General features: G+C 42.9%; 1 protein-coding gene across 1 annotated transcript in view; it reads left to right on the top strand.

Moving 5' to 3' along the window:
* The window catches only part of LOC142564781 (A disintegrin and metalloproteinase with thrombospondin motifs like), a 32,385-nt gene extending 27,164 nt beyond the window's left edge, over positions 1-5,221 (top strand). The window contains exons 13-14 of the mRNA XM_075675935.1: positions 2,664-2,783; positions 5,108-5,221. Of these exons, the coding sequence (XP_075532050.1) occupies positions 2,664-2,783; positions 5,108-5,173 (186 nt within the window). The 3' untranslated portion in view covers positions 5,174-5,221. The remainder of the gene's footprint in view (positions 1-2,663; positions 2,784-5,107) is intronic.
* The last annotated feature ends 14,296 nt before the right edge of the window (positions 5,222-19,517 follow it).

Genomic DNA, 19,517 nt, shown 5'->3' with positions numbered 1-19,517 from the left:
TTGTCCACATTGCTAGTGTTTTGCGCATTTAACACCCTGACAGAGAGCTATGAATTTTTCCGCTGGTCGGACGCGCCGTCGAATATGTATTCTGTGGCCGAACTGCCAAGCGCTTGCTGGCTGATGGAGGAAACGTCAGCGCAACCTGGGTAGCTCCGCGCGCTACGAAGAAGCGCCGCAATCGACGCTACTGTTGTGTTGCAATTTCCCATGAACGTGAATGACTAAATAACAGCGTTCAGGTTTACCAATTTCCATTGCGATCGTATGAAGGGGAAAGGCGAGAGCGCTGGATACAGGCCGTTCAGCATGTTGGGTAATCGAATTACTTGCATTCCCCACAACACAGCGGCTCACATAAGAAAGTGCGATAATGATGTTCTGCTGTAATTGTGCTGCGTAGCCCTGACAGAGGACCGCGGCAACCGAGCGAAAACTCAAGAATATGCAGCCGCCACTCCTTTGGCAACACAAAAAAACAACGTTGCGAACCATTCTTTGTATGTGCCATCGATATTTCCACCTGTTAACAGACATCCGCCTCCACTTGACTCAAGTGGAAAGGAGAGATTTGGCTGGTCAGTTAAACCAAACATATTGGTTCGTTTAGCAATTCAAAATCCTGTTCTAGAGCATCGTTGTATCGCGAACTCATTTCTAGTTTCGGTATTTTGTATGTCCTGCGCCGATACAACAAGCACGTTTCGCAATGTACTGATCCTGCTCGACTGCGTCTTTGACATGTGAGCAATAAAGTTGCTGTAGGAGCACTGGATGAGTAATTGCGAAGTAGCGCACGTGTGTAAAAAATGTCGCGTTTATTTACATTTATATGTGCGCGTGTGTTGCTTGAAGCGTCTGCGAAAAGTTCAAAGGTACTGCGCGATGACGTAGCTCCTGCGAGACAAAAAGACGCGGCCCGCAGGCACTGTAGGAAGCTTACTTTCGTTATGTTCGCACGTTGTTTGGTGCTTTGGAAAACGTTTTCTGTTTGCTGCCCTGAAAAAGTCTATGTAAGGATTTACTCTCTGTAAATAATTGCGAGAAAAAAGATTAAGATAAAATGCATAAAAATATAAAAGATACCTAAGTCGTGTTCAGGACATTTTCAACATGAACCCATTTGAAATGCTTAGATTTTTATGCTGATGTGCCTATAAACAAACCTGATGCTCTCTGCTTGCGAGTTGCAGCACGCCGAAAAAACACATGAGACTTCTTAAATATTGTACACGTACTTCGCCCTGCTGAGGTTCCTCCCTTTCCGAAGCGTGGTTGGGCGGAAGCAGCTTTGCAGGTCCTTGATTTTCAGGAAACCGTGCCTCAACACAACCAAAAGAGGAGGGTCCGCTATTGCCTATGCACCTTCGCTGAAGGTGCATAGGCAATAGGCAATTGAAGAAAGTGCTTCTACGACAACTTCGCAATTGTATCTTGACGTTGTGTTCGATTCGTGCTGATATGTAAGCGAGTATTGTAAAATGTCATTTATTCATTTTGGGTTAGTATAGGGAATTTTGTGAAGCAGTGATAACCGGTCGAGTTTCCTTGTTGATGATCGGTCCGGAAGGTGAAAGCTAGTTTTGATGGCAGGATGGCAGATATACTGGCAATACGGGAATAATTGCATAGAGTGAAACGAGCAGACAGGTTTTGAATGGCTTTCAGTAAGTATGTTGGATGTGCTGTAGAGGGATCCCAAATTGACGAAGCATACTCAAGTTTTGATTTTAGAGTTGTTTTCGACAATGTAAATTTGAGGGAGAAGGGCGTGCATGAAAATGAGAAGACGACACACGACAGCGTCCCTCGGCTCAAACCCAGACGGTTCCAAGGCGTTTCTGACTATGGGATGGCGCAGGCTAGTCGATTCACTGCGCGCAATCGCACTCTTACCTATCCGTAGTTTGAGAGAGAAAAAAGTGGCGCCGCCCGGATTAAATCAAACTAAATATACACGCGGGATATTAGCCAACATTATTGGTTTCTTAGAACAATCCCCGACCAGTTGCTGGATTCTTGACCAAACGTGAAGCATACATGGAGAGTTCAGTCCAGTTTTCTGCAAGGACTATCTGACCGTTTCTTTGGCCCGATCCGGAAAGCAGCCTACTCCTAAAATATGTGAGGTTCGCGGGCGTATGCCTCAGTGGGTATACACCACCCTTTATTGAGTTTGTTTTACGCGAACTTGGGTGTGGGCCACTGATTATGCGCCACTGGGACCTCTGGGTATGTGCTGCTTGGGCAAAAAGGGTAAGTGCCGCTGTTACGTGCTACTCTTCAATGAATCTCTTTGAGGCCAACTTGGATCACTGGGAATAAGAGCTACATACAATGACATGCGCTGTACTCCGCATTGAATTGCAACGCGTCGCAACAGGATTCACCGGTAACTGCAGAACAAATGAATGATTCCTAGCAACTATTCTCTACCAGGCAAGCATGCTTCGCATTACGTATGTATATGTCAACTGAAGTTCACCCTGCCTAACTATAGTTAGGAAATTGCGAACTCTAACTCACGGCAGGCCGCATTCACCCAAACAATTTCTTACTTAATAGGTAACTGCGGCGCCGCCGCAAGAAACAAAACGCCTCAAGTTACTTTGACGTCGCAGAACCGATACTAAAGAAGGAAATTTCTGTTCTTGTATTTTCAGGACTACAACGGCAACGAGAACTGCATGGCAAGGTGTTTCATGCCCAAGTCAATTTATGGCTATGACACTTACTTGCCAACATTCCTGCCGGACAACTCTCCTTGCAGGGAAAACAACGGGGTATGGTCACAATTGCATTTGGAGCTCTGGTGTGACTGCAGGTGTATATAACATAGAAGGGTAAAAATGAAACTGGAAGAAAACGTGCACAAACAATCGACGATGACTGTCAATTAGAGTGAATGCTCGAACGCTTCGAGAACGCTATTTGCTTCAATAACAACATGGTGCATGGGACGACATATATTTTATACAAGGAAGACATTTAGGCAGCGTTTGGATTTTATTGCGGAATTCGGTGGAGAAAAGAGCCGTGAGGCAGCATATCTCTAGCATCATTATAGCTAAATATCATGTGCGTCGGAATGAGCTGTGACCTCCGGCTTTAAACAACGACCGCAACCTGAATGCATTTGAGTCAGTGCGTTTCTTAGAACCTCCAACGAGCAACCTACGGCGGTCAACCACCGCCCACAAAAGCGGGCGAAAGAACCAAAGAGAGAGATAGAGAGAGAGAGAGAGCGAGAGAGAGAGAGAGAATAAGCAACTTTATTATATGAACGTAGCTTTGGAGAGGTGTCTTCATACCAGTATGCCTTGAGCTCGCGCCGCCTCCTGGGCCCTTGCGATCAGCCGTTGCTGATCATCGAGGTTGGAGCTGGCCAAGCTTCTTCCAAAGAAAACTATTCAGTTTAACACACTTGTGACGTAGCATGCGAAAATTGAGTGCCAGTCCTACAGGCTATTTCCTCAGAGAATAGCCACTACAACATAATGTCCACATACATGTTCCCTTTCATAAGGATTGAGGAGGCCTCGTATATTTGGCGTGAACTCTGGCCTCGGTAACACTGGAATACCCTACACTAATATAACTAAACTTCACAACAGTATCAGAAGCAGTGAGCCGCTAGGTGACTTGCACCTGACTTCCCATTTCTACAAACATGAACGGCATTCGCCACCAATTACCGAAATATTTTTAGACCAGAACCACGGTAAAATAATATAATTTTTTTTTCTAGCGCTCATTAGGTAATTCTATGCGAAAGCCCGTATTACCTCAAATAATTTATTCTTTTGCCGCACATCATCCATTCATCCCCTGCTGCGATTCGTACACTAATGGAAACGCATCGTCACATTTATTCTCACAAGTAACAGCACCAATATATGACGCGGAGAATATTTTTGGTGGAATAATTTACCACAAAGCCCGTATTTCACCATACTTTTGAAACCTTGCTCATGCGTAGTCCATAGTAGAGCGACCATCTCCGGTGCATTCAGTTTTCCCCCATCCACGGCAAATACTTTCCGTGCTTCGTGTAACACCGTGAAGGAGGGATAGAACTAGTGATTAGCTATCATCACTAATGTCCTTCATTAATTGACCCAGTATATTTTAGCCACGCATCCTCCCTTACTTTCTTATTTTTGCGTCAAAATGTGAACTCAGTTCTGCGTTTACATGACTCGGAGCAGTAGGAAAAAGTTCTAAGCGATTCGGTTAACTCTGTGACGAGGAAAAAAGGCCACAGTTGAGTAATTTTTCCCAGGCACGTTATATCCGCCCACTTGAAGCTTTGTGTACAACATAGCCTCTCTCAATCGTTCAATTCTCTGTTAGAGAAAGCTTCTCTGAGTAGGCTTCTAAGCATGTTTTTCGCAGTACACACGAAAAACGTGTTACAAAGCTTTCGAACATTTCTGTTTCCATTGATATGTTTGCTGTAAGGACATCGCTGATACCTAAGGGAGTCATAGTAAAGAGCAAGCATGTTACATGTGTAATTGAGTGTTCTTACATATTTTACTCTGGTGAACACTTCCTAAATGTTGCAGTAGAATGATCTTACCTAAGTGGTATTCTATTAATGACCATGGACATGTAGAGAGAACAAGTCATATGACCTAGTCCTGACATCTCCGAAGTTTTTATGCACACAGCAAGGAGCGAATATTCATGTGTATATGTTAAGATTGCTTGTGTTATTAAATGTGTTATTAGAATGGAAAATGCGTTATAAAATTGTGTGATAAATGTGTTATTTAAGTAGCTGAACGCTTTCGCACCTCTTCCCTAAGATAGAAACAATATTTCCCTGTGTATCTTCTCACATCGCTTCCAAATATGTGCAAACTGCCTCCTTCCAAGGCAGGTCTTTCTGTGTTTTATTAAGCATATTTCGGTTTAAACTGTCGTTTTCTATTTAAACTATGGTTAACCGCAGGTAAATGGCTTTCGGGAGACTGTTTACACAATGACCAGCGCATTAAAGAGTGGATTATTCTAGAACACAATAGAAGAAAATGCTACATTGAATTCACCGCTATTTCGTCGTGAAATTTACGCAACTCGTCATTCTTTTAAACATTTTCAGACTATATGCAGAAACGGCGACTGCATCCGACAGAAGCTGAGGCGTTCCCAATACCGACCATACTAATTATTGTATCATTAAAGGAATTTATTCCCTTAAATTTGCTTTCTCTTGACAACCGTGCCTGATTTGTGTCAGATGGTTCTAAGCCGGTGCACCCTATATGGCGTAGTCTATATTCAAGGCCTGCCTTTTAATAAGTGTTTCTAAATGTTACCATTTGTACCGGATGTTAACAAAAAATTAAATTACAAGGATTTAAGTGTTGCTGATTGTGAGGCACGCGTAGTGGGGGACTCCGGAAATTTAGACCACCGGAGGTTCTTTAACGTGCACCTAAATCTAAGTACACTGGTGTTTTCGCATTTCGCCCCCATCTAAATGCGGCCGCCGTGGCCGCGATTTGTACCGAATATTGACACACTGCTGGCTGCACGTTCATATAGGATATATTAGGTACTAACGTTAGACACAGATTCAGAGGTTATTTTTAGACACACAACAGTATCTCAGCAGGATCCAAACACATTCGATCAATAATAAGAATCGAAATTAATCACACGACCTAGCAGAGGTCGTGCCACATTGCTGACCTGGAGACCTAAGTTTTATCACCTGGTCGTCAGTTACTAGAAGATCAAACCTAAAGAAAAACCATATGCCTTTATCATAATAATGGAAAAGTAACTAGATAGAAACTTCATATAAAGGAGAATCTGGGATCTCACCTCAAACTAAATGCGGTCGCTTGTTATCAGTCGAAAATGTTGAATTGCGCCACTTCGTGCTCGCCTATATCAGCATTATCAAAAGCGGTTGCCTAAAAGACGATAATAGGTGCAGCTGTATCTGTAGTCTCGGTGATGTACTAGCAGTTCGCAACCAAGGCGAACGAGTGATCGTTAGGTCTTCAATCAACACGTAGTGTGATGGTGCCTCAGGCGCTGTCCGAACGCTCGCCAGGCTAGAACGCTTTCCGCATGCATTGTCGCCATTTAGACGCGGCAGCATGACGGCGCATGATTTTTATGGGAAAATTGTCCGTGAGCATCACAGCTACACACACGATGGCCTAGCTATAGAAGCAGCATGTCGCGTAAAATAATGTCAGACTATCGGATCCCACGGGATGTGAGAACTGGGAAAAGCGAAGCTTTCAATAGTGGTTGAGAATAATAATATCCTTGATTAAGGGCCATTTCAAAGTATAAAGCACAAAACCATGTTTGACATATTATCACATTGAAATGCATCCCTCAGCATAAACTACTGGCCAAATTTGTAATTCTCGCATGACGATCAGAAAAGGACAACGAAGAAGCAACAACGATGGCAAGCAGACGACGAAATAATGACAACGGCATCACGACACTAGAATGGCTAAGGCAGAATGACGACAATGTGACGCCAATGACGCGGTGACGATGACTGTATAACAGCGAAGCAATAATTAGGGTCGCACGATGGCCGCATGACGACGACGCAATGTTGGAGAGGGAATGCCGACGGCCGAATGATGACGGTAGGACGGAAGCGTCATTGGGATGATTATGACGCAATGACGTCGATGGCGGGCCGACAATCGCATGATGACAATGGAATCAAGGTTATGTGATGATGATAGTGGCATTTCCATGAAGGAATGACTACAATAGCATGATGATGTTGACATGAAGAAAATGGCATGACGATTTTGCACTGATTTGTGTGGTATGACGAATACGACATGATGAGAATGGGGGGGGGTGGGCGGAGGAAGCGCGAACGCTGGTGACAAACTGCGTACAACAGAAGTGTGAGACAGTGCAACCTTGAGTGCATGACGACGAGTGAGGGCAACGATGCGACGATGACGATGGCGTGACGATGGTGGCATGACAGTGGAGTGAATACAGTGAAGACGGCGTGATGACGATGCAATAACCGCAGGGAATGACTAGCTGAAATTACGCTGAATGAATGACTACAACGGCCTGACTAGCTAAGATAGTATAACCAGTATAACCATGGTGGAATGACTATGATGTGACGCCGGCGAAGCGACAGCAGTGGAATGAGGACATTGGAATGACGATGAAACTACCGTGACAGCATGACGAGGACTGCATGATGGCGGCGCAATGATGATGGCGGCGTGAGAATGATTGAATGATGACAATGTTATGGCAACGGCGGCATCTCGAGAATAGGATGACGATGGTGGAATGACGACAATGGCGTGACAGCTATGATATGGCGATATTGGGACAACAATTATTGAAATATTATTTATTTATTTATTTATTTCGTGTACCCTCAGGGCCAGAGGCATTAAAGAGGGGAGTGGTTACATCAAATACAAAAAAAAAGTACAGTGCAGCAAAATAGTTAAAGTACAGAAATAGATGGTTCTCGGTTATACAATGTTATCTGAGTGTTCCTGGAGTGCTGGTCAATAAAATTAAATACGGTGCATGCAGTGCAGTAATACAGTGTTCCGGTAATACAAAAACAGTTATACAATTGGTAGTACAAAAACACGAATGAAATTCTCCAGTTATACAATGTTATCTAATACTGCCGTGAAGTGCTGATGGTCAACAATAGTAGCGGTTGAGGCTGGTAGGCGATTCCACTCGGCAGATGTACGCGGGAGGAATGAATGAGACATGACATTGGTTTGGCATAATGAAATTCCAACTTTGTTATTGTGATCTAACCTTGATGAAATGTATTGAGGAGGGGAGATAAGTTCGTCGCGAAGTGAAGGATGATGAAATATCTTATGAAAAAGTGAAAGTCTAAGGCCTTTACGGCGAGAGGCTAAAGATGGCAAATCAAGGTTTAGTTTCATTACAGAAGTGCTGGCTACGATAGTAGCCAGCACTTCTGTAATGCTACGATAAGTGCTAAGTGCTACGATAGTATGAGGATGGCGGCATGATGACACAGATGTGTCGAAGCTGTAAACACGATGATGTGACTGCCTAGGTGGTATCTCGACATGCGTATGTCGAATTATGGCGACGACTGTATGAGACCAGGCAATGATGGCGATCGCATGAAAATGACGGCATGAGGGCGATGGAAAGATGACGACATCATTAGGATAATGTGATTGCAATGTGCTGAATATCATGGAAGGACGCAATTGAATGATGTTGATTCAATGACGACGACGAAATGAAGAAAATAATGACGACACTAATCCCCGTATTCAGAAATTAAACTTAACTTGAAGCTCACGCGTGACTTTATTTAAATGTCACCTGCCGTGAACACCCCCAAGGAAACGCAAGGAGGGTATTAGAAAGGTTCGCCCCAGATGTCAGTTACATCTTGTCAAGCATGGGCTTCAAGTTAAGTTACACTTCTGAATGTGGGGGTAAGACTACGTTGTCATCAGAACACTGGAATGCGCCATTGCGTAATACGATGACGACACAGTAATAAAGGTAAACTATTTATAGCGTGACGACAACGACTGCATCATGAAGATGACGTGACAAGAATAGCATTAGAAAAAGGAATGGGGACAACGGTTGGATGACATTAGGGGATGACAAGAATGACGACGACAGCGGGACAACGGCACGATGTATCACGATCACGATTCCGGAGTAATGAAGGTAGTATATATATATATATATATATATATATATATATATATATATATATATATATATATATATATATATATGCATGCCCAGCCATAGCAACAGCGGATCCGCCTAGTCTAAAATGGTAGGCGAAGCAAGCACACACATGCATAAACCGAAAAACAGTAAAAATGCACTATCACGCTCGTCTGCTCATTTCCCCACGGGCAGTAAAAACGAAGTTTGTATATTTTTTCTTGTTACTGTCACCCCGAAATCTTTCCATGTTCTTGATCGTAGCAATTTAGAAAGGCCATATGTCCTCAGATATATTCAGCCTGAGAACAATTTCGCGAACAGTTTGCGTCTTTGGAGTTCCGGAACGATAGTTCTAAAAAAAAAAGTGATAATTTGCCAAGAAAGGAAGAACTGAGCAAAATTAATTGAATGACTTCAAAACAGCAGGTTTGAACCAGTCGAATTTATACTCCAGGCGACGGTATCTAAATCAAATGATCCGATGCATTCGCCAGGCTCGTTCCTTCAACTCGATGTGTCTCTGCTGCACTTCTGTATGTTTTTCAGCGCTTATTTAATTTCTATAGCAGTAATTAAAATGATCCATGTGGTTTTCTGCCGTAATTGTTGGCGTCTATGTATTTAGAATTGTACATTTCGCTGTTATTTGCACATCTGATGGATTTTCACAGGTTCTACAAAAAAACAATCAGCTCTTCAGTGCTTAAGTGGACAACGCATATACTTGTATTGCCTTAGAATTCTACGTCGGTCCATTACCATAGGCTCGGTGCTGATATTTAAACTAAATCGAGCATTCATATCAGCAGCTACGTTAGGATTTTATTTGCATCACTCGTAATCAGCATGGCTTCGATTCTAGTCTGCATCTGTTCTGTACCAAGAGCTGCTGCCATCATCTGCAATGGTGGCGTAGCAGCTATGGCATTGCCCTGGTAGTCATAAGATCGCATGCTTCCTTTCCGAACGCGGAGATCGCACCTTTTGCATCCGCGATGTGGCAGCAGTGCGTTCATGACCCCAGGGAACTTCCGGTCAGCCAACTTCGACAGTCCAGTTAGCCAAGAAAAAAGAAGTCTTTTGTCGCATAGTATACTCCAGGCACGTATTCTTGGTGTTTTCAGATATAAGGAACGTGCGCTGAACATCAAGCTCATGTAGGGGCTTTTTTGTTGCACTTAACACTACAATTCACCTGTCAAACGTCCCAAATCTGCAGCAGAACTGGTGCCAGCTGGAGGGTCCTATAAGTTTATAGGCTATTGTAACATATGCCGCTACTGAGGGCTTAACCGGAAGTCTTCTGAGAGCTCTGTTTGTAAGCATGAAAAGGGTCTCAAAGACGCTATTGTACATAAATGTAGGTGCACCAGAAAGGAGCGCAGGTAGCCAAAATTCATGCGGAGTCCCACTCTATGGCGTGCCTCGTAATTATGTTAGGGTTTTGGCAACATAAAACCGAAGACTTTTTAGTTGCTACTATTGTGCGCGTGTTTTATACCAGGTGTACAGTTGCCGTCAAGAATTTATGAACTATTGAACTTTAGAAGAAGTTGAATATTTCCGCCACTTGGGTAAGCAGCTCGGAGTTCTGAGATGTTTTGGACAGGTATCGTAATACAGCTTTAACATTCCTTATGTCAATGGGCCAGAGGATAGCACCGCTGTAATGTAGTTTGCTCTTTTTTTAGACTGAAAGTGATGAGCAGTGGTCGCACATGGGATGTCGCCGGAGCAACCATTTCGACAAGGAAAGATGCCTTCGCCAAGACAACTATGTAATTCTTTTATTTCCATTGAGAGATTTTAGATACAAAAATTTTACGAGGTATCATTCTTATTGTACATAACGCACTTTCCGGCGGCTATCTATTTATGTATGTATGTACGCTTGTCGGCTTGTACCTAACGGTTTTCCTGCCTACCTGGATGATTGGGAAGTCCGTTGTCGAGTGATTAGCGCATCCGACTGCTGTGCTTAGGTAACAAGGTTCTAAAGCAACCACCGGACCACATCGATCACTGAGCACATGCCAATCGGTAGACATGTGCCGCTCTTCAACGAACGTCTTTCACGCCTTCCTGCGCAATTTTAGATGCAGCACTGGTTGGCACCGCTGTTCGAAGACGCTATTTCACGCCGAGTTGGAGCACTGGTTATGTGTCACTTGGTCTGTACTGAGTGAACCTCTTTCATGTCATATATACGTGTACGTTTCACGTTTCATATACGTATACGTTTCATGTCATATATACGTATATGCTATACGTTCAGCACGCATTAACTGGCCCAGCAAACCACACTACTAAACTCTTTCGTGTCAACGTAAGTGACTGGGTAGGTGCCAGCGGGTGTGTGCCACTCGTCAGTGAATCTATTTGACGCTAACTTATGTGTTTATGTATCTGCCAATGAGAATGTGCCCCTGTAAAGTGGCGAAACATATCCCTTAAATTTCTTCGATGCTGAGCAGCATCGCACTCTCGTCACAAATGTGCCTCAGTGACAGCAACCCGACGCATTAGCAAGCGGCTCCATAAATGGACTCGCTATGTGACGCTTTTCGATGAACGCTTTTTACGCAACGCTTCAGGAAGCTGCTTCATGAATTCTCTGGGTCAATCCCGAAGGAAAACGACTGTTGATTTACCATTGATATAATGGTGAGTAATTGTCGAATCAACAAACTGCAAACAAAATTTCAAAAGTCACTGAGTTTGCTAAACAGTGGCAGTATTATCACTGAGAGCTTCTCAATAAATGATTTATCGGGAAATTTGCGTACCTTTTTGCTTGCTTTTTGTAGAACAGCATTTGAGTCCCGCATACTGTAATTCTGACTCACATATGAAATCGGCATTTGTTATTTTGAATGGGAGACATTATTTGCCTCATTCTTGGCCCTTTGGTGCAGGTAGGTTCTTTTTATGCCTCGCATTCATTAAAAATTAGAGGACGCTTAAGCTTCGCCTTTAAGAACGGAACGCGATAGCATTCAAAGACCCCTGACTCCTTCTTCCGCTTTTCGGAACTGTAGTTTATGTAACCGTAATGTTTTTCGGGAAGCGCTGGCGGCGAACGCTGTGCACAAAGGACCGATACCGGAGGTAGTGTACATCATCACCAAAAAAAAGTTACATCATTTTCTGGTTCCTGTAATTGTTTTTGAGTTTTTAATAATTAAGTCTAAGTAGTTTTACATAAAACACATGCGCTGTTGAAGTTTTGTTTCATCACAATTGTTCGTGGGCTGTCATTCTCAATATTTCGATGAATAACTTTGTCATGAATGGAAGACAACGTATGAGCGACCTTAGTGATAAATTGGTGTGGCAACATAACCCGCATATGCCGAATGTCATTTAGCAGTGCGTGGCATATACATATACGTAGATATATACAGAAATTTTAGCTCACGGACAACGCCGACGCCGACGCCGGATTTGCTGCGACACGGGGCCCTTACCAATATCACGTTAAGAAAAATGTGTTCTGTGCCTTGCGGTGACATTTAACGTCGGCCGTTGGACACAGCAGCCCAGTGCTCTTAGCATTAGGCCACGAGCGTACGTCTGCTTCTCACGTTCCAAAGCTACTCAACTCTTTGAAAAGAGTTCTACTGCGGCGGCTGCTGCGTACGGCGCGGTGAGCAGGCGCCCGTATCTTGAAAGCGATCTGCGAGGAGAAGGAGGATGGAAAACTTTATTTTGACAGTGTATTTGGGGCCTCCCCGGCCCCCTGGGTCCCCCACACCATCCCACTGCACTCATACGTTTATGTTTAACATATCCATGACGCTCGCAGCCCGGCTAGCGCGAGGGCCTCATTTTCGTGGCGTCTGCGATGTGTACAAACTTACAAAGTGCACCGAGGGCTCTTAACTTCGTATGCACTTTGCTTTCGACGTTTAGTTCGTGTTGAAGCGAGACGCAGTAGGGAGGTCAATTCGCTCGCTGCTGCTTCAGTCCATCCTTCCTCCAGCGTTTTGATAGCGAGTTTCCGTGGTCATTGAGTGAGATGTGTTCCGGTTTACTAGCGCGTGCGTGACACCGTGCTTATTAGTTTAGATAGTAAGCGAATCGTTACAAGTTTATATACAGCCGATAAATATACTTTCCTTAGCTCGTAAAGCTGTTGACTCATTTGCTATCGCAATAGATGCTTCGCCTTTCGAGCGCGACTGCGACTTGTTTGTCCAACGGCCATGGTACTATAGATCAAACAACAACCGCGCTTTTAGCTCGCATCACGCAACCGCTATAACGATTTACTTGAAAGAGATTTGTATTCAGCAACAGCCGCGACAGTGTAGCAGATAATCGCCGTTTCAGCGGCTGCTCCCGACTCTTGCCTTAGAAGTAACATGCGATAAGATCCTTGTCATTTAAGCCTCATCGAATTGTCGTCTCCCAAGCCTGCAGCCCTTGTATGTTCATTGAAATAAAAGGAAAGCAAAGGAAAATGAAAGAAACACGGACGAAGGCAACAGGCTCACATTATACCCTGTTTGTTACCGCGTCATCTGGAAAGGCGCTGCAAACAATTCTAGACCAGTAAGTTTTTGCAAAAATAAAGAAATTAGTAATGATTCGCAGCCCTAGACGGCGCTATAACCGTCAAATTAGTGCTGCAGTATGTGAATGTGCCCGACTGCGTAACTTTGTTTAGAGCAGACTGTTGCAACAGTACGCATAGTGTACTGTTAGTTTCGTAGTCGCGTTTTTCTTGGTCGTCGTATTTATTGTTTGCGCTACATATTAGGTTGTCATTTGAACATTTATGTGGTTTTGTATGACCGAAAATGAATAAATAATTATGGGCTTTCACTGGGGTTATATTGTGTGGGAAACGTATTAATAACTCTGTACCATAGTGAAGCTGTGAACGGCTTTCAGACTCAGTTACTGGGTTACAGTTGTGCGGTGGTTCGCGGCTCGCGCTTTTTGGTGGATATATTTTTCTTTCCTTTTTGAATATCATGAGGTACCCTTTAGAGAAATGGCTCAAGGACGATCAGTGGGACGGTTATTTGTTGATATCGTTGGCTGAGCCAGCTACTGGTCTTCGACTGATGTCCTAGTCTGGCAGTTTTGATGAGTTGCGCGGCAGAATTCATGATGTCCACTGGAAGGAAGGCGAACAACCAGCTACAGCCGATCTTCTGCATATACGTAAGTAATTTCCTTTTCTTGAGCACATAACCACGTTTTGTTTTGTTTTGACTTTGACGAGCCTGAGATATTAAGCACAGTGTCCACTCTATTTAGGCAAACTGCATGCCCTGGAGTGCTAGTGCGCTATACTAGGGCTTGCGACCGCTGCTAATTCCAATAAAACTATGCAAGGCGAACAAGAGGCAGCGGCGCCCCACGTGCGTAAAATTGCATTGCTTCATTTTTTCTACCTTAGGTAGCCTTACTTTTTTTGACAGAACACACTTGCAACATATTGAACAACTTCTATGTACGTATACTGAAAATTTTGCAGAATGGCCACGCCGTCGGTCACGGGGGCTCACGTGGGCCGTCTCAGCGCTCGTTATCTCATTCGAATGCGTGAGAGGCGCGCTGCATTTCATGGCATTTAGGTAGGCACTGAGAGATTAAGCGAACCAGGGCAAATCATTTTGCAACAGCTGTGCAACTGTGCTACGCTTGTACCAGCCTCTTAATGGAAGACACTGCGGCACTACACATTTACCCATTTAGTAGTTATGGCTGCCGCCGTGGCAATTTGGGCCTACTGTTACTGCTCTGTCTTTCCGATGTCCCAACGCACTTGCGCTATTCAAGATGTTTACTGGGCCGGCCATGTTAGTAATTTTTGTGGTGCAGGGATCTGACTTGTGGGTTGGCAGTTTCTCTCTTAATGGTGTAGCGTGGTCAACTCTTGTGAGGCATCAAGCCACATAAAGGAATCATGGAATCACTCCGCACTCCTTCTCTCGGTCAGCACTCTGCCACATAAGTCAACTTACGTGCATCGAGAGGATCAGATGAAGTGATGTACATGTGATGCTGCATTGATAATATGGGCAAATGAGGGAGGGGAACTGGTTCTAATGGCTCTGAAAAATTAGCTTCAAAGAAGTGGCGCCGGTTCTCACTTGTACAAGCACGCTTACGCACGCATTGCTCTCGGCGTATCTATTAGTCTGCTCTGCTGCTGGACTTCTACACAAAGATTCGGACTGCTGCTTGCTATCCGCTGTGCACTATTCCATGATCTTCGGTTTTGCGAGAGAGCAGAGAATATTTGCCGCGATGCCATTTCGTGGGCGCACAGATAACAAACATTACTTCAAGGGAGTCATCAATAATCACACTACAGGGGTATTCCAAATTTTACTTTCCAGTCTAAATTGGTCTGATGTTTATGCTGAAGAAAATCCTACTGCATCATACAATGCATTTGTGTCCAAAGTGAAACAAATATACAATGTAGCATTTCCTTCCGTCCCTGTGGTCAAGCATAAGAAAGCTAGAAAGGAATGCGTAAATCAACAACTATGCAAGCGCATACAACACAAAGACAAATTATTCAATAACTTCTTAAAGACTCGCGACCCTGACATGCTTAAAGAGTTTAAACAAGTTAGAAACAAGCTGAGCCGTTATCTCAAGAAAGCTAAATTGCAATATTACGCGCATCGATTTGAAGCCTCTATGAGTCATGGTCATAAAACGTGGAACATCTACCGCGAATAATATGGTCATCTTCACCGAATGTGCCACACGAAATTGTTGTAAATGGAGACAAGTTGTGGTAACGATGCAGCTAATTTATTTAATAATCATTTTGTTAATGCCGGTGCTTCAACTTCTACATCCGCTTTTTGCACTGAACGTAATATTCGAACTTATGTAAAACATCGCGTCAACGAGACTATATTTCTTACGCCTACGTCTGAAACTGAGATTTTTTCTTTTCTTAATTCCTTGAGTAACAAATCAGCTGCTGGCGAGGATGACATTAAAACCCAGCCTATTAAAGCAGTTGCTCACATAATCTGTGGCCCCATGGTACACACTTGTAACAGTATATTATCTAGTTGAATTTTTCGTAGGACAATGAAAATAGCTCGTGTCGATGTAATCTTTAAGGGTGGAAAACACAATGACTTGAATAATTATAGACCAATTTCCGTATTGCCAATATTTTCCAAAGTCGCTGAACGTAATATATATAAGCGTCTAAAAGTTTTTTTTCTGGATAAATGTGTTATCTCGGATAAGCAATATGTTTTTCAGAAGAATGAATCGACCGAAGTGGCATTATTAAGAGTCCGAGATGCAATTATAAATAACATCGAAGAAAAAAACTTTACCATTGGTATATTCCTAGACTTTTGCAAGGCTTTTGGTAGCATAAAACATAACGTATTACTAGAGAAACTCTAAGTACATGGCATTAGAGGCATAACATTTGAACTTATGCATAGCTACCTTGAATATAGATTTCCGTATATTTCCTTGAAAGGGTACAGTTCTGAAAAGAGCATGATTAAATATAAGGTACCACAAGGCTCCGTTCTAGGGCCGTTATTATTTATTATTTACATAAATGATCTAATTAACGTTCCACTGACAGTGGAAATCATACTGTACGCTGATGACACTAATGTCTTTTTTTCCAGAGCAGAGCTTCACGAACTAGAAGTTACCGCAAGCCACTGGTTACAAGAACTTAGCGAGTGGCTCTATATAAACAAATTTGACTTAAATGCAAAAAAAAGAAATTTACAGTTTTTTTATTCCAAGAATAAGCACATATTACGACGTAAAACTTTTTTATTCTGGATCGCAACTTGAACATGTCTCAAGCCATTCATTTCTGGGTGTTACATTTCACAAAAACCTAAGTTGGACAGAGCACATAATTAAGGTACGCGCTAAGGTTGCACGATCTGTTGGCTTGCTACAATGGATCCGATGCTTTGTGCCTATCAGGCTTCTCATACAATTGTACTTTTCATTTGTACACTCGCATCTTAGCTACTGCCTCTTAGTATGGGGAAACGGTAATAAAACAAATATAGGAAAATTGGCAGTACTGCAACGGCGAGCTGTTCGGTTGCTGAACTTCTCAAAACAATACATAGGATCTTTTATACTAATGATGGGCTACAACATTCCTAAAATTAGAGATTCTTACAAAACAAAGGTCTGCATACGGCTATTTAAAGAGATCTCCAGCAATAGGGAACTATTTTCAACTCGTTACCTGAGTAGAGACACAGGATACAACCTACGTCACACATCAATAGTAATAAAGAAACTAAGGACAAAATATGGCATGCAAACTATCGAATATGAAACCATGTGTTTATGCTGTTGACGAAGCTATAAATTCTAGAACAATTCACAAATTTAAACATGCAATACAAAACATAATATTTTCTGATCACAGTGTGCTTAACGAATGTTAATAAAGTTTCTTTGTTTAATGTCAACAGTAATGCTATTATTGTTATATTCTGAATGTATAACTTTTGTTAATACCAGAATGTTCTTATTTTTGCTGTATTGCATTTATTTATTTAGTTACTTGCTATTCGGGACACAGTTGATACTCTTCAAGGTGTCTAAAATTTTGCTGTAAATAGTTTTGCAGTTTTGTGTCTTGTTAGTTGTACTTTGTTTTATCAGTAGACTGCTACTTCTGCTGCTCCAGCGATGTAAAGGCCTTAGTGAGGAGGATTACGCCCTCCTTTTGCCTTACCTTGCGGGCAAACCTTGTATTTGTCTTGCCCAAATAAATGAAAAAAAATGTTATGTGACATGTGAGACAATGACAATGCTCAACCCTCCCAGAGGTTATGATATGGCGCACAACAACGCCTCAAGCAAACACCCCTCCCTTTATGTTTTGTGTACTACGCAGACAAACAGCAGTGCACGCAAGGTAACGTTTAATATCAACTCATCGCTCTTGCGTCGGACGAAACGATGAAGAAATAAAATATTCGCCGTCAACATGACTGCTAATTATCGTAAAGCAAAGCAAACAGCACAGAAAGCTTCGCTTGCATCGATTCCCACAGTACGTAGGATATGCATAATGTTTTGCATAGAAAAACTTTGTGTAGCAACAATTGCTTAGAATTATTCAGGACCTACATTTTTCTTTTTATAAATGTCGTGCGTGGAACCACTTAATAACGTCTTTCTGGCACCAGGCTACCGCCTTTTCACCAGAATGTCCCAAACGGGAAACGTATGAGAAGTCATGACCGTGGTGGTGTAAGCTGCAGACATTAATAAGTTCAGCGGCTTTTCTCTATCGCCATTTTTGTGGACCATGATGCGACTGACCTACGAAGGTTCAATGCGTGTATATACAGGTCATGCTCAAAAGAAAGCGAAAGGCAAAGCATAACGTGCGCTGCCAAGTAGCTTTTAGCGCGTCGCTTTTTAGAACTAAAGCACGTAAAAGCCTTGGGAAACAAAATCCTCATCTGCGTTACGAAAATTTAGGAAAGATGGTAAATTGCTTAAGGGCGGAACCAGCGAAGGGCAGGGAGAGAAAAAGTAACAGGTTCCAATTTTTATTTCATAATAGACAGAAAGGAAAACCGATGGCAATCGGATGAGTGCCCAACACCACAGCCTTTTATAGGGATAAGATCTGCATATACTGCAGCAATGTAGTTTGTTGTATATTGCAGCTTGACAAGCAAATGCTCTGGTTTTGATTGCATGCTTTATACTTACTATGCCTGCCGGATTTCGCGTCCAACGCAAGTGCCCGCTGAATGAATGGGGAGGGATTGAGCACTTTATGAGTGTACTTTAATGAAGTCATGTTTCGATGAAGTAAAAAACATCTGGTAAAGCTCATTGATGATATCAACGGTTTCTTCTTGCGCAGCAGTGTTTTTAGGAGACGAAAGAGGGTTATTCAAGGGCCAGGTTTTTAATAATCATGTCATGAGAAGCCAACAAGGACACCAAGGAAAACTTAGAGAAAATTATTTCTACCTACTAATTGAATTTAAAAAAATGAGAAAATAATGGCAATGAAAATGGACGAAAAAACAACTTGCCGCAGGTGGGGAACGATCCCACGTCTTCGCATTGCGCGTACGATGAGTCAGCTGCATTTTACTGCCACAGCAGATGAGTGCTCAAAATTCGCCTTCTCCGTCCCTCCCGTTCTTACACTCATTTCGTGACGCCGACGATGGCCGTTATCGTTATGCATGACTCACAAGTAAAAGTTTTGTCGTCGTCTGTCCACTTCGTTATTTCAAGCTTCGCCTTTGTACAACAAAACTTCTGTAGAACTGCCTTCACCCGCATTTGAGCTCATGTCAGTTAAACGGTGTGCATTTTGGAGTCGACCGGGCTATAACGATGGAGCAATCACGAAACCAAAGTCCGCTGTAATTGATGCAAGACTTCATGAGAACCGTGGCACATGCATTTCGGAGGCTGGAACTAGGAATAATTTAATTGTTGGGGATAGCTTGATGTGCATCGAACATAGACTTTTTCTTAACGACATGGTGGTGTGCGCGTTTGTAAATCCTCGTTGTCATCCTCCTGAAAACAGTTTTGGCAGCAGAAAGGAGACGTACATGACTGTAAGGATGGTAATCCTCAAACATGGCATTTACTCAGACTTCATTTCATAGGCCTGAACTAGCAATACTGCAGTCGACGACGATGCTTCTATGTGCATCGCGCATAAATTCTTCTTCGCAACATGGGGGTGTTTGCATGCAAGTCCTCGCTGTAATCCTCCTAAAACAGTTTTGGAAGGAGAACGGAGACGTACAGTCAAGAACGAA

The sequence above is a fragment of the Dermacentor variabilis genome, chromosome 11 (assembly GCF_050947875.1).
Source record: "Dermacentor variabilis isolate Ectoservices chromosome 11, ASM5094787v1, whole genome shotgun sequence".
Taxonomy (NCBI): domain Eukaryota; kingdom Metazoa; phylum Arthropoda; class Arachnida; order Ixodida; family Ixodidae; genus Dermacentor; species Dermacentor variabilis.
Note: the sequence above shows the minus strand (reverse complement) of the source record. Positions and strands in the feature narration are given on the sequence as shown.